The sequence below is a fragment of the Eutrigla gurnardus genome (assembly GCF_963514095.1).
Source record: "Eutrigla gurnardus genome assembly, chromosome: 22".
Lineage (NCBI taxonomy): Eukaryota > Metazoa > Chordata > Actinopteri > Perciformes > Triglidae > Eutrigla > Eutrigla gurnardus.
The window spans coordinates 17,095,253-17,121,162 of NC_139933.1; the positions used below are offsets into that span (position 1 = coordinate 17,095,253).

At 42.8% G+C, this 25,910-nt stretch overlaps 2 protein-coding genes across 11 annotated transcripts in view; one reads left to right on the forward strand and one right to left on the reverse strand.

Annotated features, from left to right (window-relative positions):
- The window catches only part of LOC311032688 (ankyrin-3-like), a 121,682-nt gene that overhangs the window by 48,090 nt on the left and 47,682 nt on the right, over positions 1–25,910 (reverse strand). For 5 of the 10 annotated variants that reach the window (XM_084039645.1, XM_084039642.1, XM_084039638.1 and 2 more), the window contains exons 5-22: positions 23,706–23,804; positions 20,136–20,321; positions 19,190–19,213; positions 13,222–13,320; positions 11,764–11,862; positions 11,042–11,140; positions 10,225–10,422; positions 8,264–8,362; positions 7,771–7,869; positions 6,634–6,732; positions 5,785–5,982; positions 4,335–4,433; positions 4,095–4,193; positions 2,930–3,127; positions 2,745–2,843; positions 1,813–1,911; positions 1,607–1,705; positions 1,303–1,398 (exon numbers count right to left, since the gene is read on the reverse strand). In XM_084039645.1, the coding sequence (XP_083895771.1) occupies positions 1,303–1,398; positions 1,607–1,705; positions 1,813–1,911; positions 2,745–2,843; positions 2,930–3,127; positions 4,095–4,193; positions 4,335–4,433; positions 5,785–5,982; positions 6,634–6,732; positions 7,771–7,869; positions 8,264–8,362; positions 10,225–10,422; positions 11,042–11,140; positions 11,764–11,862; positions 13,222–13,320; positions 19,190–19,213; positions 20,136–20,321; positions 23,706–23,804 (2,088 nt within the window). The remainder of the gene's footprint in view (positions 1–1,302; positions 1,399–1,606; positions 1,706–1,812; positions 1,912–2,744; positions 2,844–2,929; positions 3,128–4,094; positions 4,194–4,334; positions 4,434–5,784; positions 5,983–6,633; positions 6,733–7,770; positions 7,870–8,263; positions 8,363–10,224; positions 10,423–11,041; positions 11,141–11,763; positions 11,863–13,221; positions 13,321–19,189; positions 19,214–20,135; positions 20,322–23,705; positions 23,805–25,910) is intronic. The other 5 variants (XM_084039647.1, XM_084039639.1, XM_084039648.1 and 2 more) reach the window with 1 other exon arrangement.
- Positions 1–25,910, forward strand: part of LOC311032690 (plexin domain-containing protein 1-like) — a 164,284-nt gene that overhangs the window by 9,981 nt on the left and 128,393 nt on the right. The gene's annotated exons all lie outside the window — the stretch shown is intronic.

A 25,910-nucleotide genomic window follows, 5' to 3' on the forward strand; every position in this document is an offset into this window, starting at 1 on the left:
CTGCTGGTTGCAAAATCCAAGATGGCTTAGACCGTTTGCAATGCATTATAATTATAATTAACATGGCCATTTGAGAATTTATGGGAAATGCATATGGACGCTTTTTCAGTCTTAAATTTAGTTCACAATGTAAGAAGTAGGGATGCACAATATTATCGGCAAGGTATCGGTATCGGCGGATATTGACGTTAAAACGTATTATCGGTTATCGGCTAACATGCCGATATATTAAACCGATAAATAAACACTGCTGCTTCCTTGATTAAATCAGATTAAATGGCCGAGGGCGCGAGGATTGCGTGCGCATCGCGACGCCACACGTCACCTACTTCAACATGCAGCAGAGCGAGGGAGAATGTCGGCGGTGTGTACGTTTTTTAAGGTGTGGGAAACGGATAGCAAAGTTTGTATTTGCAATGATTGTTCAGCGTCGGTGATACGAGGAGGAGCCAAGACGCATTCTTTTAAAACGTAAGTCGCAGTCGGCAACATTTGTTTGATCATATTTACTGAAGCCGACACTATGCGGCGAGTCAGAGGTAACGCCAAGCGCCCCTCAGGTGAAGACTGATTGTCCCACTGTGCACGGAGCAGGGAACGCGCACGCTCGCCCACGCCGAACCTTTCCGCGCTGTGTGAGGCTCCGCAGGTGAGGTGGAGGTGTAATCAGCTGAGCGGGGCAGGAAGGCTTTGTGTGCGCACGCTGAGTCGACGGACGCTTCATGAAGAAACGGGCAAGAAACGGGTTTGCTCCGCTGATCTGTGAGCGTGCGGGATGTTATTCATAGAAATGCACTGTTAAAATACTTCAGTTAACAGGGTGTGTTAAATAGATCATTAGTTAATTATTTGGTAGAATATCAGTAAAACTGTGACGCTGTGTGCTGTAAACCTGTTAAAACATGTAGTTTAACAAATTGTACTAGTGTACTCCATGCCGTTTATCGATGAGAGAAGACACGGGCGCGTTCACAGAATCTGGTGCACGCACACTGACGAGCACTCGATGGGAGGGAGCGGAGGAGCGTGGTGGTAGAGGGGAGGCGCGTGAGTGTTGACTAGAAATGTGACTCGATCTGCCAGACTTGCCTACTGCACTTTAATTGTCCATTTGAAGAACCATCATCCGTTACGAGTTTGTATATATATCGGTATCGGTTATCGGCCAAATGAGTTTTAAAATATCGGCATATTGGATATCTGCAAAAAATCCAATATCGTGCATCCCTACTTAGAAGGTTTATAGCGCCACTGTTTTTATATCACACAAGGAAAGGCAGGAAACCAGAAACACATACGCACCTGAGTGGTCATAGTCTCCTCTGTTACCACTTTGAGTGTGTCAACCACAGAGATGTAGCCGAGCCTCTTGGCAATGGACAGAGCGCTGTTCCCATTCTGGACAAAAAAAAAAAGAATTATTCAAAATAATAGATTAGAGTGATTCATTTCAAACAGTATTATTCACTGTGCGGAGACGATTACATTCATTTCTTCCGGGAGAATTTGGAAACGGGACTTTAGGGACAGAGGTCTGAATGAAAACATAAATCCTGTAGTATCAGCATCAGAGTGTGTGTGTGTGTGTGTGTGTGTGTGTACTAACCACTGTGAGTTCGTTGGGCGAGGCTCCGTGATGCAGCAGCAGGTTGATGATGTGTGTGTGTCCCTGCTGTGCAGCCTGATGGAGAGGTGTGTAGCCGTTCTGCAGAGGAGCGAAAAAAAGAGTTGAACTCTGAATACATTCATTCTACACTCACCGATATACAGAGAATATATACCATCTGACACATATACACACTAAATGGCTACCTTGGTCTTAGCGTTGACCTTCGCCTGATTTTTCAGCAGGAAGTTGACCATCTTCACGTTGCCATAGTGACAGGCCACATGTAGCGGAGTGTATCCCAGCTGATGATACAGAAAATAAATGTGATGAGCAATGAGATGATCTTCAGGTCATTGGTTACAATGTTATTATTTTCTTTGCCTGCTTAAAATCTGAACATAATAAAATGTTTAGAAGACTCAGGGTTCCATTTTTATCCAAAGAACCCCTTTTGGAAGAAAAAAGTTGGATTTTTGAAACCATGGGTGTTAATAGATCTGATATGAAAGGGTTCTCGGAAGATCCCCTGGGCGTTTTCTAGACGAAACCTGTGGAATACAAAAGTGTCTCAGTGGAACCCCCTGAGAGTTACCGTTGGATGCCCTTGGAATATAAAGGGGTTCTTGGTAGAACCCCCTGGGTGGGTTCCAGATGAACCCCTTTGAATATAAAAAGGTTACCAGTAGAATCTCCTGAGTAGGTTCTTGATGAAACCCATGGAATATAAAGGGGTTCTCTGTGGAACCCTGAGGGGGTTCTAGATGAAACTCTTGGAATATAAAGGGGTTATCGGTGGAACCCCCCTGAGTGGGTCGTCGTTAGCACCTTTAGAATGTGGAAAAGTTCTTGATTGAACTTCCAAAACATGTTCTGGGTTGAACCATTGCACCATAGAAGGGTTCTCTGTAGAAACACTTGTAGGGGGTTCTGGGTAGAGTGGGGTTCATAAATGGTCTAGATGTAACCCTTTAAGCTGGATCCTAAGTACAACCTTCTGAAAGTGTTCCATGAGTTTAAAAAAAGGTAAAAAGGACAGAACCAATGCCCGGGGCAACAATGTCAGATTGCTTGTTTTGCCATAAAAACAGAGAACCATAATTAAACAATGAGGACCAGAAGACTTTAGGATCTGTACCTTGGTCTCAGGGTCTATCGTTGCTCCCTGGTTGACTAAAACCTCAGCAACGTTGACTTTATCCTCCTGGGCAGCCAGGTGGAGCGGAGTCAGACCGGACTGAGGACAGACGGACAGTTAGATAAACAGACGGAGATGAATATAAATAGAACACAAACACACCGTAGATATTATTACTCTATTACCTTGTTGCCCATGTTTATGGGAGCGTCTCGAGCCAGCAGCAGCGTAACGATGTCCACATTGCCCTCCTGCGCGGCGAGGTGCAGAGGCGTGATGCCCTGGCGCGTCACCGTGTTGGTGGAGGCGCCGTACTCCAGCAGGGTGGTGGTGATCTCCATCTGGTTCTTCTTTGCCGCGATGTGGAGCGGCGTGTAACCATTCTGGTACGGAGACACGGAGAAGATCGTTTCTCTGCTCGCAGTCGTTCACGACAAACCACGATTTAGGTAACAACAAATACAGAACATTCTAGATCTAATTCTTCTAATTGCTTCATTTATAAAAGTATCATGTGGTTTTGACAAATAGAACAACATGTACTGGTTTTGAGTCACTCGTTAATAAAAGTAATAATGAAAAAAAGTGTTTATTATTTCTTATTTCTTCTTAATAATAATTTGTTACTGTGACATTGCAATAGATGAACTATTTATACAATATGTTTTTTTCTTTTTCATGAAAAAGCCTAACCACGGACAAGTATAGCAAATTAACTACATACATTGCACGGGTTGCACTTTATTTAAGTGCAACAATGTATAATGCAATGTCGCTGTCAAATTGAATTAAAACATTTGAAAAAGTCTATTCATTTTAGCCATATCATTCAGCTCAATTCTCTTTATGTCTACATATATGCTGCCATTATTCTCTGGACTGGAGCTTCATCCTCTTAAAGCAGAATTACAGTTTATGTCTGGGGCATGAAGCTAAATTAATAAATTAAAATGTATAATTAGTTAACATCTTTGCATGTCTTGTGTTGGGGTCGAGCTCATTTTAGTGGCAGCTCTTCCTATATAGATGCTGTAAGCATGTAAAGGGGAATCCAACTAGCCAATCACAACGCTTCGCTCGGCTATAGCACACAGTTGCATGTGGGTGACTGAATCTAGGTCAGCCTGCTTTCAGCCAGAGAGAGAGGGAGAGAGAGAGAGCGGGGGAGAGAGAGAGAGAAGAGAGGGAGGGAGGGAGAGGGGGGGGGGAGAGAGGGGAGGTAGAGAGAGAGAGAAGAGAGGGAGGGAGAGAGAGAGAGAGAGAGAGAGAGAGAGAGAGAGAGCGGGGGAGAGAGGGGTTCTGTGTGTCGGTGCGTTAAAAAACATATAGCTCACCATGACCGACTCTTACCTTCGCTGCAGCATGAGGTGAAGCTCCCTGGTTGAGCAGGAGCAGCGCCACCTTCTGGTTATCATAGTGTGCCGCCACATGCAGTGGAGTTAGTCCACTCTGAACAAACACAGGATTGTTAGGTGGTGCACACACACACACACACACACACACACACACACACACAGCATAGTGCAGTGTGGTGATAAAGAGTGTGGCTGTGGAAAAACAACATTGTGTCCGTTTTTAAACGTGCGTTACCTTCCCCGCAGAGTCGGACGGAGCGTTTCTCTGCAGCAGCAGGTTGGCCACCTCCATCTTCCCGTACTTTGCGGCCACGTGCAGAGGAGTGAAGCCCTTCTGCAGAGACAGACAGACAGACAGACAGACAGACAGACAGACCATATTCATTACAAACTAATCAGATTTGTGGTATGGTGGTTAAAAAATGTTTCCGTTAAAGTTACTCACAGCTCCCCAAAAAACATGTGTGTTTAATGACTTGACAATTGAGTCATTTTCGCTGAGTTATTTCATGACATAACATGGGGAACTGATTATTTAGTGCTTAAAAAAATGATGAAATCAAATGCGGGTGTGGACATGTGTGTTGTGGGTGTTAGATCAGATTCTTTGGCTATGAGGCAACGCGGATCGGCGAACCGACTCTCGACAGACAGACGGAGCTCTCCAAGTTTACACATTATGTACGAGGTGACCTACAGTTGTGGGATTTGACAAAATCCAGACCGGCGTTCCTGGTTCAAAGCCCCCTGAAAACTATGAATATGGAGACGGTGGATGGAAATCATGCATGTGTGGAATACGCATCATTTATTATCAGATTAAATAAATTAAACTTGATTATATTCGATCCCATTGAAGTGTTTGGACCGTTGCCCACATTGATGTCACCTTTAATGTGAAATTAAATAATCAGTGACTTTCACTGACCTTTATTGGTGACCAATAAGAAAAACTAAGGACTAGAACCGCTTGTTAGCAACGTCTTTTTTTAAGACACGTAAAAGCTTCGAAATGCACAAGTGGGGTATCTACCGACATATTTTATGTCATAGAACAAATCTTTAAAAAGGCTTAAGCTTGTGTCAACTACAGAGCTTATTTCAGGCATCTAAGCAAAAACCCACTTCAACACTGCACAGTGTGACGTGGCTCAGATGAATGGTTCTCCATACATGCAGAGGATATACCCAAACGCACGCAGACCACTTTGGTCCAACGATCCTGGTTTTCAGAGGATGAACTCTATTGACTTTGGTGATCCTCTCATCAGCCTGATAGCTAATTTCAGCACACTAACATGCTGAACTAAGATGACATACACAGCCTTTTAAATTTAGTTCTATCTTCATCATCACTAGCAGTCCACTAACACACACATAACATATAAAGGACATTTGTGAGTCTTTGTCCAAACTTTATAATTAAATGGTTCCTGGCCTGCAGGACCCTCAAAAGGACCTTAAGTAAAGCCTTTGTTTTGCCAATAACCAGTCACAGCTGGAAACGTCTCCTCTGTCTGACCGTCTTCAGAGGTTAGGGACTTTCCTAGAAACTGTGGGCATCAAACGCTCTCTAGTTTTAATGGCTGTTATGAAAATGAGTAATGCACAAAGAAAAACCTCTCCAGGAATGACGTCTTTAGTCCTGTAACATCGTGTTATCTGCCTGCACAGATCAGGTCTACCTTGGTGGTGATGTCCAGATTAGCTCCTTGATCCAGCAGCGCCGACGCCACGTCCCGGTGTCCCTCCCGGGCCGCCAGGTGTAGAGGTGTGTATCCGGAGTTGGTGGTGGCATCAGGACACGCTCCGTTCGACAGCAGCTGGTGGACGATGTCTTGCTTCCCGAGGCGGCTCGAGATGTGCAGCGGAGTCTGGTCGTCCTGGTGACAGCAAACTTAGTTTAGTTAAAACATAAGTGAGTTCAAAATACAAACACAAGAGAGATAGTGACGGAAATTAGCCTTCAGTGTGAGGGTGTGGAAATATGTTTCACAACTAATTACATGTCAAAAGAAAATAATGCCTTCAAGGCACAAAAACTGCATCACCAATCAATATTAGAAAATAGAAAATCATTTCGAGCGATCAATTTACAATATTCACACGAGTATAAAGGAAAATGTCAGTGGCTCTGCAGGTGTGCTATTATAATTTTTCTTTAACGGAGTTGAGCAAAACCTTAATGCAGATGCTCGTTGCATTACAATGAATACAAATATCTAAAAATAATAGATTTCCATAATGTCGTGCCAGTTTTCTCCGCCTCCAAAATGGTATTTTATTACGATGAGAACAAGAACATGGTCCTGTTCTGTAATTAGACGCATGTAAAGACAAACGGCACACTGAGGGAATACTCCATTACTGTGTCTCAAACAGATGATCAAAAGATGTATAAATACACAATAAACATGTGCAAACAAAACAGTTGCGGCCGACACTGAATGGCTTCAATGTCATTTGTGTTCAGAAGCAAAACTGAACTGAATGTACTCTGTTTAGACTTTAGTCTGGAGTCTAACGTGGTCTACCTTGGCCCTGGCATCCACTCGTGCACCGTTCTGGATCAGATATCGGACCACGTTCGACTGGCCGGCCCTCGCTGCCATGTGGAGCGCTGTCTCCCCCCTCTGCAACACACAGACACACAGACACACACACACACAGACACACACACGTACAGAAGGATTGACAGTTATTCCAAAGTGTAAATTCTTCTTTGCCCTCCTTCCTCGTGAAAACTCTCTCTCTCTCTCTGTAAGGATGAGAGGCAGAACGAGAGAGGGAGAGAGAGAGAGCAAGAGAGAGAGAGACCCCTTCCTCTCCACACCCAACTCACCATAATGGTGTGCCGTAATGCTCCGTTTCTACGGTAACCTGGCCACAGTCATGGCGTGGGCGAACCAAATACTTTGGGGTTGAAGAGTTGACTGTGCAGCTTTTTCCCCTCGCTGCTCGCTCACTTCTTCTCTTTCAACTCTTTCTCACGTCCATTCATCTCTTTTATTCCTCTCCCTCCTTTAATTTAAGAGTTAGTAGCGTTTATGGAGTAGATGAGAGGTGCTCTCCTCACAGACACATGGCATTAATAGACTTCCTCCTGTCCCGCCACCACTAGCGGTTTCTCGGCTGTCTGCTCCGATTACACCACTTTCTTTATTTGACAACATCCTCCTCTCTCTTTCAAGTGTTGCATTATGGGTTTGACATATCATCCCCCCTTTAAGCATAAATAGGTAATTTCAGTAAAAATCTTAGCTCCATCTTTGGTCCCCACCACCAACTCCTGAGGAATCTATCTGTCTATTTATCTGCTAAATGCTCCACTATGATCACCAGTTGTTCTCTAGCTGTGTCCAAACTGCCGTTGGGTGTTAAGACAGGTCATTGACTCCGCCTCTTTAAGAGCTTGTTCTCTGAAAACAGCCGAAAGCTGAATTAAATATCCAAATGTCCAACTAGTCGTTGTGCAGAATAATATATATTTAACTGATATATCATCATATTTAACATTATTAGATTGTTAAAACATCAATATATCAGTGTGTAAGAAGTATTTTACACTGTTAGCTCCTGCTTTTAACTGCTTGATATACAGTTTGGTCCTCGTCCTTGGGTCTGCCCCCTGCAAAGAGTCATAATGTAAGTAAAGTTTTTAAAGAACTCACCACATTGCTCGTATTTGGTGAAGCTCCGTGGTTGATCAGCTGGTGCACGATGTTGTCGTGTCCCATAAATGCTGCAACATGGATCGGAGTCAGACCAGACTGTGGGTGGTGAAGAGACAAACAAGTGGGGAGAAGTTACGACTATTTTCAACCTCTTTCATGTTTCAATACATTTTAGAAATCTCATGACAAATAAGGGATCGCTGCACCGAATTTCAGTTTATAAAAAAAAAATCTGATCTTAGGACAAAAAAATACTTGGTGCATTTGCAGTGTGTGTGGTATTTTAAATGTGGAATAAAAGCAAATCAAGTGAAGTACAGAACTGTAATTCTTGATTAAGTGTGTTCGGTTACTTTCCACCACTGTGAAGACATATTCAACTTTGGTGAAATACTTTAGAACTCCAGCTGATTACACATATAGTAACTGATGTCACACAGACAGACAGACAGACAGACAGACAGACAGACACACACACACACACACCTACCTCAGTGACCGCCTGTATCGATGCTCCGTGCTTCAGAAGTAACTCCATCACCTTGACTCGGTTTTTCTTACATGCGATGTGCAGAGGAGTGAAACCATTCTAAAAAAAAACGCACACACGCACAGAATCAATACAAAGACATAAATATCTTTACATATAAAAAAATACCCCCCCTCCAAAGAACGCGTCTCTGTAGGTTCTTGCTGAGCTGGCGGAAGATCAGTCTGGAACGACCAATGGAAAACAAGAGTACAAAGCCGGACCTTCTTTGCTCCCCCCTCCTTTCTTTCACTTTTTCTCTTCACCACACTGCATGCAAACCAGACAAGCATGTGTGGAAATAATTGACTCTAAGTTGTAAAAAAAAAAGAAGAAAAAAAGTATGCTGCACTGAAATAGATACTTTTCTTTACAACACATAGACTCTGCCTCCCTCCCTCTCTCCCTCTCTTACTCACTTAACTTTGAGGTTTCAATCCTATGACTTCATTTTCCTCTCCATGTCTGTTTTTCCCCCCGTTTCATTCTCTCTGGCTATAAAGTCCCAGCGCTCTAACCACACCCAGACTTCTCCCATTACAGAGCAGAGATGGTTGTCTTACACCGAGGCAGCGTCAGATGTTATAAAAGTCTTGTTTTAATCTCGTCTGATTTCCTTTCAGTAAAGCAAACACAGCGTCGGGATGACGAGGGAGGTGAGGAAGAACGGAAGTAAAGGAGGAAATAATAGACTTGAAAGGAAGGAAAACATAATTGACTGTTTGGGAGATTAAATCATCAAGACACTTAAATGGTTCTACCGCCACAACCTGACACACACTTCTCAAACTTAGAGGAAATTATTACACTTCTATTCCTTTCCTCTTTAAAACTCTTTGATACGGAAATGGGCTGGTACGTGGTTCACGTCACTTTTTTTTATTAAAGGTGGTAAATTCCAAATTCAGTGCATATATGTTGCCTCCAGATGGATCTCCACCTGGAGACGGCTGTGCCGGTGGCTAGCAGCTAACATTGCTGGCAGAGCGAACAGTGTTAAAGGGTAAATGGAGGGTAGTTGCTTTGTTTCCATTACGACACTGTGCAGAGCAGTCGTGAGTTAACCACAGGGGCACAACAGAGCCCAGATAACAACACACACAGAGGGAGAGTGACTTATATCTGCTCAGGTACAGTAGACGTTACTCCACGACATCTTAACATAGACAGTTGCTGCTTTATTTAAGCTCTGGATTTTAATTTCAATCTTACAAGGTCGGACCTATAACTCCAGTGGTGAGGTTTCAGATTGCAACCAACTGAAACTTCTTCGTGTGCCAAGAGCGTAGAAGAACTATGATGACCGAAAGCCAAAAATGTGAAAAACGCGTAATCTGGAGCCAGTGTTTAGTTTTTCTGGCCTACTGTAGAAACGTTGTGGTCACCGTGAAGAGGGCCTGCTCATTGTAAGGTAACGAAACAAAAACATATTATATTTTCAGGTGATTTCACACTTTTTTTATAAGAGAGAAATCAAATCTGCTTAATACAATTATCTGTCTGTTCTCATGCTTTATTTTTGTCCATAAAAACCAGAAAGGTCAGACCATCAGTCTCCCTAAAAAGTGTAGCATTCATGAATATATCCAGCAAAAAGGTAGAGATAGAGCATGTGAGCAAAAAGCAATTAAATTATCATAATTTTCAACAGTATCGTAGGTCAAAATAGGCATTAGAATTAATTAAATGATAATTTAATTTTATATTAAATAAATGAATGAAAAAAAAATTATCTGCAAGGTTGGTTCATTTTTGAGAAACATTTCTCATTTCCCCAAAAATGTCTGCGTCTCTCAATCAGATCAAGTCACTGATTACTTTTAAACCATTGCTTTGCACACTTCCTAATGAACGATTGGTGCATCCATGTCTGCAGCTACAGAGGATCAATTGCGTCTCCTCCCGCATCCCTTTATCCTTACCAGGGCCTTGGCGTTGGGGTTGGCCTTCTTGTCCACGATGACCTTCGCCACCTTGTAGTGGCCGCAGTGGGCGGCCACGTGCAGCGCCGTCAGGTAGTCGTTGGTCACGTCGTCCACGGGCACCTCGTGGTGCAGCAGCAGCTGGACGCAGTTGAGGTGGTCGCCCTGCGTTGCCATGTGGAGCGGAGACAAACCGTTCTGCAGGGAACACAAGTTAATATGGCGGTCAGCGTGTTTTCTGAGCAACACAATGGAGTCGTTTCGCTGTGAGGTGGAGACAGTTTGGAAAGAAATGAGAGTATAAATGGTGATTTCACAGCAAACGCAAAGCAAATTTTGGTCTTGCGTTAACCGTGTAAGTTTGACCTCAGGACCATACTTTACGTCACTTGGCGCGTCAGAGAGGTTTCATCAATCATGGCTGAACAGCAAGACACACATTGGCTGGTTTACTACAGCTGTATGAACCCAAAATAGACAATTTGGTTGTGATTTCATTGCAATAAATGGATAAAAGGATGCTGAATTTACATAAGGACTACAATTTATAAAAAGTCTGAAGTCATGGTTTGTTAAGTTTGTCGAGGACGACAAGCAAATAACTGTTAAAATGCTTGTTTTCTGAATGGAGTCTGGTTTGATGGGTGCTAGGTTATGCGACCACTGTAGCTGCTCTACCAACACTCAACACTCTCTGGACTAATGTGAGGTTCTATCGTAGAGCTCGAGGACACCATAGTCCGCTATGATGACGACAGGACAAGAATCTCAATGCTGAAAGGGAACACAACTTAAGAGTATATGGTGGGTGTGGTACCTTTGTCTTCGATAGTATCGGAGCTCCCCTGTCCAGCAGCATCTCCACCACCTGCTCGTGGCCACTCCTGGCTCCACAGTGGAGAGGAGTCAGTCCGTCCTGGGGGAACAAACAGTTATAGGTGGTATCTGCTCACTGCATCACATCTTGGCTAAAAACCTTTCTATTTAAAACCACTTCAAAAACAGTGTTTTAAATGTTTTGGAAGTAACGAGCACACGACTGGATAAAGGAGACATTAGCTTTTACTGCACGAGTTGTCGACAGTTTTTAAACTGAGGTTTTGACACAGTTTTATGGTTGTTAAAACGCGGCCGCCGTGTAATTCAATCCATCCATTTGGGGATTCTCCGTTCACCACGGAGGCATGGGAGAAAAACAACATTTTCCAACTTCAATTAGGTGAGTAATTGACATAGAAACGGTCATTTTCCACACAGACGTCAGGGGATTATGTCATGTTGTCTAAAGATGGGCGGCTGTGGCTCAGAGGTAGAGCGAATTGTTCGATTCTCGGCTCCTCCAGTCGGCATGACAGTGTCCTTGGGTAAGATACTGAACCCCAAACTGCCACCGAAGGCTGTGCCATCAGTGTATGCATGTGTGTGCATGGGTGATTGTAGACATGTAGTGTAAAACGTCTTGAGTGGGTGAAAAGACTAGAGAAGCGCGATATAAATGGAGGTCTATTTAGGCGTGTGTGTGTGTGTGTGTGTGAGCACCTTGGTCCTGGCGTCTATCTTGGCTCCTCTCTCCAGCAGGAGTCGCAACATGTTGCCATTCCCACGCTTGGACGCTACGTGCAGCGGCGTGATGTCATTCTGGGGACAAAGAAAAGCATTGTTTCGGCATTTCAGTTGCAAAAACAAAATCGGGATTCAAGAGTTGTGTGAGATGCAGTTATTTAAACGAAAGATAGGCAAACAACGCCGGGCATGTTGAATCCATTTGTTGCTCAGCTAACTGTCAAGGAGTCTGACTATGATGTGATGAAATGATGATCCATGACATTATAAGAATAACGGGAACACATTTCAATTGTAAGCCGCCCTTCTGTGCCTGCAGCGTTTTCATGCGTAACGCTGGTCTGAGATGTGCTGACTCAACTGGAGAACAGTGTAGGACATGAATGGTTAGCCGTCCCCCTCTGGGGGGATGTGATCCTTATAGCAACAGCAGCCGCACAGTATTGTTGTTTAATGCTTTTCTTGCTTTCCTTGTTTCCCCTGTGAGTCCTACTGTACAGGCTAAACTGGAGGGGGAGGTTTTAATAAGACACTACACGCTGTGGAGAGAGAGTTTACTATCTTATCATTATGTCTGTATGACCACAGGCTACTTCTAAGTAGACACGGGAAGATATGAACATTTGACATGACGATTATCCTGCTAAAATAATTATGTTTGATGATATTATCCAGAAAATCATCCTAAAACTCTTAAAATATATGCTTAAAACTCTTAAAATGACATTACTGGAATTTCTTTACATTTTGTCAAGGGACACCCGCGATACAATTTATCTTAACATGACCCCTGCAATCGACCTGGCAGAATTAATATTTTCTAAATCAGGCTATATTTTTCCCTTCTGGTAATGAGCTAGACCTCTTTTTCATAGTTGATTATGGCGCTCCCTTTGCACTAAAGTGGTAGTGTTTCCAAACACCAGAGTCCCTTTCGAAAACTCTCTCTCATTTTACTGCAGCAGGGCCTGAGAAATAGCCAATCTCCTCGTGGATGCTCTCGTTTACTTGTGTCGTATAGAGGCATCAGTGGTTTCATAACCAGTTAAAACTGTAGTTTTAATTTAGCAAAATGTTGAATGCAGATGTTTTCAAATTAAATAAGTGGTATTTCTACTCTGTGGTATTTCTTCCACCGCTGATACTTGAGACACACCCAGTCTCACAACACCCATAAAGCCAGCATCCATCCATTACATACAGGGTCACATAGCACACAGTATATATATATACACACACACACACACGTTTCCTCCTAAAGAGCGACAAGCACAGCTGTAGGATTACATGACGCCACTCCTTGTGAGATTCCTGCACACACACATATCGTCCCGCCCCCTTGCATGAGTGTTTGCAGCAGCACTCACTTCAAAAGGTGTGTGTGTGTGTGTGTGCGTGTGTGTGTGTTTGCCACCTTTGAAGCAACCTACTTACCCTCGCCTTGAAGTCAACGGCGGCCCCTCTGTTGAGCAGCAGCGTTGCCACATTGATGTTGCCGTAGTGAGCCGCGATGTGGAGAGGAGTGAAGCCGCTCTGAGAGGGACGACAGACACAAAGAGAAAGAGAATCGATGAAGAGGACGGAGAGAAAAACATACACAACATCTCTCTGTTCACGAGCCACAAGCAAAGCGTGATGGGAGAATAAACGGCGAGTTGGCCGAAAGCAGCGCTAACGGAGCAGACGAGGGCTGAGCAGAGGTCGAACATGCTTCCAGTGCTTCATTTTCATTCTATAAGAAAGGTTCTACTTTTCCTGTGAAATAGCACGGACCATGGTCAGGTCTGGAGAGGAAGGAGTTACAATGATAAGCCAATACAAGCAAAACACATTGAATTAAAAAAAATGAAAATTATTTTTTGTCACTATTGAGTAGACCACCTGACCAATCAGAGCAGACTGGGCTCTTTGGGAGGGAGGGGCAGGAGCTCAACAGAGCGTTTCAGAGAAAGTCTGAGAAGAGCTGCTGCAGCACAGCCTGATGGGAAAAATAAAGTGTTTCTTTGTGCATTGAATCATGTAAACATGTTCTAGTAGGAACCTGAAAAAACAAGTCTCCACCAAACAAGAGGAGCCTAACAGGTCGTGTTTAAGCTCCTGTCAAATGAAAGCCGTGCAAAAGTCATCTGCATTTGTTATCCAGACTTCATAAGACGTCTAGTTCTGAAACGGCTGCTTTAAACAAATGTTGAGATGACTTTCATACATCAAAGTAACTCAACTTTGGCAATAAATTAATAATTTATTACGAAAATCTCAGCTGGTTCAGTGTTAATTTATGAAAAAGTTGGTTAATTTCTTGTCCTTTTACTTTTCCAAAGCAACAATCATGACATTTACATTTATTGCATTTACTGTATGTATTGAAGAGTAAAATCAAGCTGCTCTGTTGAAAGCTGATGAGACGGCTTTCCTGGCACATTGACAGCAATTAGCATTTCCTCAAAGAACAGTCGGCACTCTGCCAGACTTGTGTTTGTTTAAAAATGCAATTAAGTAAAATTCACTGGCGTGATAAAAGCCCAGCTGAACTATCCATTCAGCCATCCAGTTTTCCTCTTGTGGACAGCTGGAAGCAGAAGATGGTCACGTGCAAAGCCAGATTTAATAATAAAAAAACATATCTAAAATAGAATAAAAACATGAGTTATTTACAGAATTTACAACCTCCCAAGCAGCGTGAGGAACAAAAGTTTTTTCGTTAATAGATGGCACACATGTTATCGTAACTGGAGCAGGATAACGTTACAGAAAGGTGCTACTGTGGATGGAAAAAAGAGGAAAAGATAAAAACCTGCAGGACATTCAGAAGTAAAACCACAACAAGAAAATCACTAACTGAACATTAGTTCCTCTACTGACATTTAGGGAATAGTGAGACTACTGAGACATTTAAGGAATAGTTTTTGGAAATATGCTCATTTGCTTCGGCAGTTAGATGAACATATACCACTTTTATGTCCGTGCAGTAAATATGAAGCTAAAGCCAGCAGCTGGTTAGCTTCGCTTAGCATAAAGCCTGCAAACAGGGGGGAAGCAGCTGGTTAGGAACCTCCAAGAACAGTTTTTGCATAGATTAAATTAACAAGATAAATGTGATGTTAAGTGATCTTTGGAGGGGGATTTTCTTTATCCAGGCTAGCTGGTTCCCCTTGTTTCCAGTCTTTATACTAAGCTAAGCTAACCAGCTGCTTTTTATGCACCCCCACAGAGGTGAAAGTGGTGTCCATCTTCCAACTGTAGACTATGGCAAATATGAGCATTTCTCCAACAGGTCAATTTGTTCCTTTACGGTCAAGCAGACGTTGGCTTGACCAGAAAGCAACAACTGAATAATTTTAGATTAAATTTGTCAATGGATGTCAATAGGTCCTTGACCTTCAGGATGTCTGCAAAGACAACCACTGGATCACATTATCTACCATATATGCCATGAATTCAGAAATAAACGGGCCTTTACTTGGAACAGGTTTATACTATTTCACCTGCTGACCCGATGTCTTGATAAGCTCAGTAAAATTTCTTCCACATTAAAAAACCACCATCTTAAAGTGGCAGTCTGTAAGATTTGAGATTTTAGCGGCCTCTCTGGCGGTAGATGGAACTGCAGGCGAGCCGCTGGGACTCATCTCCCTCAACAGTGTGGACTGTCTCTCATCTGCGTGATGCCTTCAAATGCTCCACACTGAAAGGAGCTCCGTGGTTTTCCCTCGTTGGCGTCACTTTGCTTCTTGATGACTTTCCTTCTTCACTTCCATTAGTTTGTTGGTTCTTTTTCTTGGGCTGGAAGTTAAATGGTCTTCTTTCTCTGCCTGTTGATCCTCCATTGTGAGTCAGCAGTAATGAAATGTACCTGACTGTGTCGGTCAAACACTTTAGACTAGAGGGAGCCTGACTCGGCAGTTGGAAGTTACAGATTTCCGATTCCAAGTAAACGCAGCATACTTCCATGAGTAGCTGCACCTGCAGACCAACCGCTGCTGACTGACGGAAAAAGATCAAACTCATTTTGAATTTTGCGCGGGAATGTGGCCACAGACACGGAGATCCTGTTTCTGGACAAAGCAGCAAGTACAAGTACTTTCATTAGTGGGTCACATGATCAACCACCATCGTTTTAACTCACTCTTTGATAGATAGGAACTTAAAAGACAATTAAATAGATGAAAACGTTACGGACTGCAACTTTAACTGTTATTGCTAGGCTTAACTAAGTAATTAACTTCAGCTTTACATTAGTACACAGGTATATATATACACACACATACACACACATATGTGCATATATATATATATATATATATATATATATATATATATATATACATACATACATACATACACAGGGCTGTAAACTAGCGGTCGCCACTCGCCAAATGCGACTAAATTATTCCCCTGGCGACTTAATTTTGGAGGGATACATGCCTATGGGGCGGGTAAATGTTTGTCCCGATGGTTGTGCTCTTGCAATAAATTATGCATGATATAACAAAACATTGTAGTAGCTGTAAACTGATCAATTATGACGGTAGCAAACGTCAAGCTAAACCGGTGATTTGTTGTGTGTCGCACTGTGACAGTAGCTCCCCCCACGTCACCGCTGTAGAAAATAGTTCCCCCGAAGCAACGTAGCGTGCGCGTCACCGCTCTTTAAAAGTTTGGCGCAGTGAGTGACGCCTGGTTCACACCGGCCGCGGAAGCGCCGCGAATAGGCGCGTAGCGGAGCCCACTTCCTTTCGGTGCCCCTGTTAAGCGATAGCAGTGTTTCCCCTAGAATATTTTTCAGGCCCGGTGGTACCCACCGAAAAAACCCTCAACAGACGAGACGCGTGGGATGGTGTATTGGTGCAGTTGGATTAAGTCAGGTGGCACAGCAAGCAGTCTGCAATTCTGCAATTATTATATTTGCATTCAACATTTTTGTTCAACCAGAGTGTATTCAAGGTTTTCAAGGATTCAAGGAGAGAGTGACTTATTAAGGTGCCGGTTGATGGAAATGATCCAAAATTAGGGGCCGGAAAAATATGGCTGGAAAATGATGAGCATCATATTAATAGCTACAGATACTGTAAAACACTACAACGACATATGAGTGCATATATTGTCTTATTTTATCAAGTAACATATAAGTTATAGGTTTACTCAACAGCCTAATAGTTCATAGAAATTCAGGTAGAAATAGGTTAACTCAGAGTTCCACAGCTTATCAAAAACAATCCTCCCCCCACAGGCGCTTTGCATTCACACCGCTCCAGCCCAAACGGGCTTTGGCCCGTTAGCCGGTTGTACATATATCATCACGCCCTAATACTACACACACATGGCTTGATGTTGTTTCGAAGGAGCGCCGTCTCTGCATTTATTCCTATTAAACACTTGACCTGCATCAGCGCATGTGCGCACGAGCGGATCTGTGCGAGCAGGCAGCGCGAGCGCAGCCGATTTTGGACGGAGGCACACAGCGGCATTTTTATTACAAATGTACCGGTCCGGTTCGGTTCCGGTCCCGCTCACACCACGAGTCTGAAGAGTGCAACAGCTTATCAAAATACAGTGTCAACTTTCCGAGTTTAGAAAGTAGAAAGCGACATCGTGGTGGTTTAACGAGGCGGAACGGCATCAGAACAACATCAAGCGCGTAAAGTGCACGAAGAAGAACGTAGCGGGAGCGCGCGGCGAGGATTGTTGTGGCCGCGCATCTTGCGGAGCAAGTCAACAGTGTGCTGCGCGGAGGCGCTACTAATGTAAATGATTATTGATTTATGAATGATTTTTTTTTTTTTGGCCTGGCGGCAGGTCTCCTTGTACAATGGTAGGGGAAACACTGGATAGTGTAGTTCACACCAGACGCCGTGAAGCGATCGTTTCGGCGTCTGCTCTATTTTTTGCGCGTGCCACGAGCGAACGCGTCAATTCTGGCAGTAAATCACACAAAGAAACACGAGACAATCCGGTCAATTTTCAAAATAAAGGTAATTTTCAAAATAAAATACCGCGATTGACAAATGCGATCATATTTGTGTATCTCAACTTGCACTGGGAAACAGGAAGAGACAATACATTTAATAAATGTGAAGAGTAGATAAACAAAAATGCGTATTTCAACGGTATATCTGCACTACCATACTCTCTCTCTCTCTCTCTCTCTCTCTCTCTCTCTCTCGGAACGGATAAATACAAGAAGTGTTCAAACTTCTTGGTTACAGAAACATGGCGTATTCATTTTATGGGGTTATTTACTCCATAATGAAAAAATTGCTCTGAATGAACAACAGCTGAGCAGAAGCGCTTGTCGACCATCGCGGAGAAATAGCGTCTGGTGTGAACAGGGGGGCAGCGGGCCTCGCGATTTTCGGCGGCGCGCCGCGGGTGTGAACCAGGCGTGAGACTCGAGCACAGCAATGTGGCGGCGGTGTGACCGAACCTAAGAGGAAAAATACAGAGGAGAAATGTGGAAAGGAAGGTGACAAAGAAGGCGAAACATCGACGAAAAAAGCAAAAGTGAGAAAGTTCAGTGAGAAGTGGAAGTCTGACAGCGAATGGCTTCAGTACAACGACTCGACGGGTGTCATGTTTTGCTCCGTCTGCCGGACACACGCCAAAGAAAAACAGCGCGGAAATTCAGTTCTGATGAGTAATTAATGAGTGTTTCCTTTGTCACAGTTTTGCACTGTTAAAGTTTTCAATTTGCAATGTTTGAGATGAAATTCAATTAATAATATTAAAATGTATTTCTAAATAATACTTTGGCCTCTTTTCTAAGCATGTACTGCTCTATAATACTGTTATCTCAATGAAAAGTACTGAAACAGATGTATATGCAACAAAAAGAGGCAATTTATTATTTGGCCGGTAAAAAATGTACTTGGCCGGTAGATTCTTTCATCTACCGGTCCCCTTGGCAGGTGAGCCAAAAAGTTAGTTTACAGCCCTGTACATACATACATATATACATATATATGTATGTATGTATGTATGTATGTATGTATGTATGTATATATACACATATTACAGTACATATATAATGTTATGTGCTTTTACTTTGTGTGTCACAGCAATTTGTAAACTTTTGTTATTAAAGTTGCTATACAAATACATTTGATCATTATATTATTATAACTACTAGAGCTATGGATATGTACATTATGCTGAGTTATGTTTTTGACTCCAGGTAATTTATTTCATCTCTGCCCTAAAAGCAGCAAGCCACTGGATGCACACCAAGCAGAGTCCAAACGTGATGCTGGTTTAGAAACAGGCAGGTGAGACGCTGGCAGCAGCAAAGCATTCATGCCGGCATTTAACGCTCATGCTAGCAGACAGAAGGCTTTGGCTTTGCAATGGTGACCGTGAGTGAAGAATGACAGGAGGAGGAAGGAGAGAGGAAGAAGAGAATATGTACCTCTGTTGTTCTATTCACCATCATCTAGAAGGGAAAACGGGGCAGTGGGAGCAGGTGTCGGAAAGGAACGAATAGAGGGAGGACGAGGAGGACAGGGAGGAGGAGGACGAGGTGGACAGGGAGGAGGAGGACGAGGAGGAGGAGGAGAGAATGGGGTGGTTAGTGCACCACAACAACTACAACACCAACACCACGGTTGCACCAAGCTGTAGGATGAATACATGGGAACGTGGCCGGTAATGGAAGAACTAAAATGCAACCTAACAGCGGTGCACACAGCTGGATGATGGCCGACACCCTCCTTTACAGTCGGCCATTTTTAAATTCAGGTTTCTTCTAAGAATATCCCCCAGCTCCGTAGTTTCGCCTACAACGACCCTAAAATGCCATCTTACTAAAAATGTAAAGATTTCTATAAAAAAAAATATTACCTAAAAACACACTAGTGTAAAGGAAAAAAAATGTCTGACCTTTAGAGGATGACATCACTCTCATGTCCGACGCTGAATATGAATCTACTTTAGACTTATGAAGCTACTTTAAGCTTATGAAGTGACGCTAATTTAGGAAACTGCCTAAAGGTCACAAAATCATGCCTACAAGCAACCTCAAAAGCTTTTTTTTGTTCCAACATAATTTATTTACCCAAAAACTCCCAGGAAAGGAAATGGACGTTAGCATTTAGCTAACTCACAGGTGGACGTTAGCATGTCGCTAACTCATAGGTGGACGTTAGCATGTAGATAACTCATAGGCGGACGTTAGCATGTAGCTAACTCACAGACCCAGGTTTAGTGAAAGAAAAGACCACAAATCGCGCGCTCACGATTCACACAAGGCACCATGGAGCTGGGAATAAGCTGTATCGTACCCTAAACACCCTTATCCTCTTACAGTGGGGCATGGTGGGAGTTGGAGTCCCTGCCTCGTGTGCAGAGAGCGTTACCTTGGACTCCACGTCGGCGTTGTGATCGCTCTGGAGGAGCAGCGCAGCGGCCTTGGTGTCGTCTTTCCGCGCGGCGATGTGCAGCGCCGGCAGGCGGACCTTCCCCTTGGTGTCGTTCTCCAGCAGCAGGGAGACCACCTGCTCGTGCCCCTGCTGCAGCGCCACCGCCAGGGGGGTGAAGCCGTCCTGAGGACCACACGACAGAGGTGAGCACATACCAGCAGCTGGACCGATAAACGAGAGTTAGCTCACATTGGCAACATTATTATACCATGTATTTCCTATGGGCCAAACTAATCGTGACTTTTTGTTACAAAAGACTGGATTTAAAACTAAAATTAAACACTAATGGGCTAAATATGTCTTGCAAACAAATAACTGGCCATTTATAAATAAAGCAGCTACTGTTTTTTAAGAAGAAATGTTTATTTAAAGTCAGGTGCATCGATCGTCCTCACTCATTTGTAGGAAAACGCACAAAATAAAATAATATTTCAGGAGATAATACAAACGTTGCGTGCACGGCGCACATTTGATAACCAACTGTCAATGTTAGCATTGAGGCTAATGCTCCAAAGAGAGTTGATGTGTTTGAGTGGGAGTTCAGGACAAGGGGCCAAACCAGGAAGAAGACCAGATGACACTAAGTGCATTCCACATGTAGATGTCTGTCCACGCAGGCGACAAGACGGCGATATTTATGAATCATCAGAGAAAAGTACAACACAGAGATTGTGTGTGTGTGTGTGTGTGTGTGTGTGTGTGTGTGTGTTTATATGTTACGCAGACTGTCTGGATAAAACCAACTCCGCAAGCAGCATCGCTACACCCACACATCAAAAGCAGACGCTCCCCTCGGAGGGTGCTCAACAAACTACATGGGTGAGAAAACAAGCAGCCAAAAACACACACACACACACACACACACACACACACACACACACACACACACACACACACACACACACACCCTGCTGTTTCATCTGCTTCATTATGGATTCAGGAAAAACAGTCCTTAAAATACTTCAAGAGACGACAGCAGCGAACGAAGAGGCTCTTAAAGAGGGTTTTTGATCTTCATCTTCAAAACTTGAATGACACAGCAGAATTTACCCACAAAAAAATCTAATCCCACAAAACCAAACTTCAGAAAGCGTGACATCGTACACCTCCTACATGGTACGTTTTCTTTCATTTAAGTAGAATTTAATCAAAGTTGTCATAATGAAATGTGAAAAACACATCTGAAAAAGTGACCTACTTACCTGCAGCATCAGATAATAAAGAAAAGATTCAGGAGAAATGACAATAGCACTGCAGAATGTTTTTTTTACAGTTTATGATACAATAAAAGGGGTTAAAAAGCAGACAAAGGCTTTCTTGTGTTTTAAATGAAGGATTTCTGATGTTCTGCCTCGTGCAATGCTGAAATGGTTAAATCTGAATTATTAAACAACACGAGTTGCCTCAATCATAGATATATATTTCCCTACATGAATAATTCACTCATGTCTCCTGCTGGGAGGAGACTGAGGGGAGGAGGAGGAGGAGGAAAGAAGCAGAACAGTGAATAAAAGAAAGACAAGCGAATGAACACGCGCTGCTGGTTATTTTGACTCAACCTCATGTTCACCATCCTGCTGCCACAAACTCGCAGAGCGGAGAAAACATGGACATGGTCTCCGTGACGATTTGTTGGACAAGTTGGACATTTTTATCATCATTATGTAGTTAAAGGGATACTTCACAGGTGGAAACATGAATCTGTATTGAAAGTGGGTCATATATGTAGTCGAAATGTAAAATAAACTTTTAATTCGGGGCCGGCCAGCAGTCCGGCGGCGAACGTACCCGCACGGCTGGCAGTGAGTTTACCGGGCTGGTGGTCCGGTGGTGAACTTAGTGGACTGGTGGTGAACTTAGTGGACTGGTGGTGAACTTAGCGGGCCAGCTGCCCGGCGGCGAGGGGATTTTGAGTGCAGAGCCCCATTTTTATTCTAAAAGGTCCAGTTCCGCTCACCCCAAGTCTGAAGTGAGGTCCCACCACTGGTCTGTAATTGGTCTGTAGCCTCAGTGGGTGCCGCCCCCTGTAGGTGGGTTGAAAACATGAGGAACTAGTGCTGTAGTTTCTACCCCTCTAACCAAAGCAGCCTCCGATGATGCTCCGAAGATGACGATATTTGTGTCAAGGCTCTTTTTCCGAATAGAAATACGGAAATCTCCCGTCTCTGGGAAAAATGAGGGAATGATACACGACCGTTCAAAAATAGTACCGGAGTTCTTTAACTCTGCAACCTTTTTATCCGTTTAGTGCAATTGAATCACAGCAGCATTGATTATTTATCTATCCAGCTATAGTGAGCGCGTGTCTTGCTATTCACAGTGAATACAGGTCAGAATATTGCACTTTTAAATCCATACATTGGTGACACTTATATTTAGTTACTTTTTACATAATAAATCATATGATGAGATGCAGTAATCTATCCAGTAGTAAAATGTTTTGAATATTGACAATCTACAATAATTAAATGCTCTTAAATGTATTCCTTTGTGGTCAAAACAGAATAATATAATATTCACCTTCAAAGGGGCAATTCTACACTTTACTACACTTCAAATTTTGCTGATAATACTTAACTTGAGTAGTATTTTGAATGCAGGACTTTGATTTGTAATTGAGTGTTTTTAGATTATTTAATTTTTACTTTTACTTGTGTAATACCGCCGGTATTTGAATCTAAGGCATCTTTATATATTCACCATATGTTTGTATAATTTTATTATATAGAATTTTATGATTATTGGTACTAAAATCAAATGTTTCATCCCCTCTAAAGTAATGCTGCTGTACATGTGTAAAGCTGCACTAACAGCAGAATAAGACGTTAAGCATCGTCCTTATAGACGTGGTTCAGATGGAGAGGTTCGGCCAAAACCAGGATGTGTTTGTCATATTTCGGTGGTGGTTGGCCGCCTGCCGGTACTACGGCAGATGATTCATGGCTCACACACACACAGATATCAGACTCCTGTAGCACCGCTGGTTCGTCCCTCTGAGGAAAGTCAAGGTCGCTCTGCATGAATACATCCTCATGCTCTCCAGCTCCACAATGGACCTGCATTTACGTATATAGCTTTTCTAGCTAACTAGCTACTCAAGGCGTTTCACATACTACATTCAGTCACCTTTCACCCTTTCACACACATTCATACACTGATGGCAGAGGAGCCGCATGCACATTCACATCACATGGCATTGGAGGCAATAGGGGGGTTCAGTATCTTGCCCAAGGATACTTCAACATGCAGACTAGAGGAGCCGGGATTCGAACCTCCAATCTTCTGATTGAAGGACGACTCGCTCTACCTCTGAGCCACAGCCGCCCCAATCATCGTCTCTTCGTCTCAGCTCATGTAGTAAACAACAAGGATGTCTGGTGGCTGCCACCTATGTGCACCACAGACGCTGCTGCAGTGTAATTACAGGGCAGCTGATAGATGCTGTCGTGTGTGTGTGTGTGTTTGTGTGTTTGTGTGTGTGCAAACAAGTGTAAGGTTTGTCAGTACCTCGGTGGCGATGCTCTGACTGGAGCCGTGGTCCAACAAGAACTGCACCACATCCATGTGGTTCTCCTGCGCCGCCATATAGAGCGGCGTGAAGCCATTCTGGAAGAGAAAGCACAGAATCAGTCCTGCAGCGATCTGCCTTTAAAGGAGTATTACACCAGATGTAACTACTGAATGCAAGTCAGAATGTATGGAAGAACGCTGCATTGAGTAAAGAAAATCCTCATCTTGTAATTATCGTAATCATGACTCAAGCTTTATCCTAATTATGACAGTTTTCTTGATTTTTCCCTCATAAACATATAACATTTCCAATATTTCTGTTTTTCTCTCATACTTGATGTATGTTTGTGTTCATAAACATTTTCAAAAATGTTGTAAGGAAATAAAATAGTTTTTTTTTTGTTTAATTAAGGAATTTAACTTTAAATTAGAGAAGCACAAAAACCCAATGATCAAATTAAGTAATTCTTAATAATTAAAATGATTTTAAAAGTTTCACTTTTCAGACCATGTCAAGAAATTTTTAACTTTGGGCTATTTACAGTGAAAAGGGGGACAATTTGGAAACAGTACATATTGTAGACAAAGTAGGTAGCCATTTACTTTGACTTGTTTTTTTATTAGCAAAATTATGATATCATATTAAGCCTAGATAATATAAAAAAAATAAGGGATGGCATCATTGGAGTTTTACAGCTGTCAATTAAATTATCAGTTGAAACATTGCTTTATTCTACATATTGGTTGACATGTGTGCATGTCTATAAATACATATTTTATTTCATATTTTGCATGTTCAGATGACCTTCTGTGTAAAGACCAAAATAACATGAAAATAAGTTGCATTTTCCCACACTTGGTACAAAGTAGGAAAATATGGGATCTGGGCAGAAACATAAAGACTAGTGTTGGGAGATATGATGATCTTTGCCATTAGTATCTCTGCTTACATTACGTCATTATGGGCAGAGATGAAAATCAATAAGCAGCACTGCTTCATGGCTGTATTGGATTTTTTTTTGCATTAATGTGATAAAGTAGCTTCATTCGTCGGGTATTACATTTCTTGCCAAAACTATCATCCCAATCAGGGTATTTTTACTAATCTATAAATGTTCTCAAATTGACCCTCAATGACATTTTGCTGTATTATGATTGAAGATTTGACCTCCTACGACCTCTACGACCCCACATGAGTGAGCTATTCCAGCAGCTCGTGTCATAGAGGACAGACCGTCACCTCCGTTCATCCCTCACACCTGATTACAGCCAACATAGGAGCTGCTCTGGTGCTGCAGATGAGGCGTGTGTGTGTGTGCGGTGCGACACTAGAACAAGGCCAGATCTCCATAGCAACACAAGGATCCAAAAATCACTTCAGCTCCTCCTCCTGTCGTTTTTGTATTTATTCTGGTGTCGATGCATCAGATTCTCTCGTAATAGATTTAATTTCAAATTCACAGTCAAAATGAAACAGAGAACACAGTGGAAACAAAACTTTAAAGAATTAAAAGAGAATAAAACTGCAGATTACTGACTACATGAGTTTAAAAATACAATACGTTACAATAGAACAGGTGTTTGCTTTTGCTGGGCATCTTAACCCATACAAAAACTACAATTTTATCAGGGTTATGTACGACCTATACCACTATTAATTACAACGACTAACACTTTAGCACCTCTCACAACCAGTGGAACAAAGTGTTCTACACTATTATAATACAGATCTTGAGACAGCAGGACATCAACACAGCAGCAGAGGACAAAAATCAGCTGGCCCTGCCTTCCTACGGTGCTGTACTCTCTAAGCTTGAAAATAAAACTATAATTCAGTTATAAATCACGATTCAATGAGCACCAGAGCATGGAGCTCATCAATACCAACATATTGTTCTTCCTCTCAGACGATGACATTATTATGGTTGCTGTGGTGACCAGAGCAGTTTGTGTGTGTGTGTGTGTGTGTGTGTGCTGTGTCAGCAGCTCTGCAGTGCTTCCTGGCCCACATTCAATTGTCAGCACACACACACACACACACACACACACACACACACAGATGGACAGTGTGTATATAGCTGTATACACATTCATCTGCATTAACGCACACACTCAAACTTGGATTTCCAAGAAAGGTGATCACAATTAGACAGCTGTGTGTGTCTGTGTGTGTGTGTGTGTGTGTGTGTGTGTGTGTGTGTG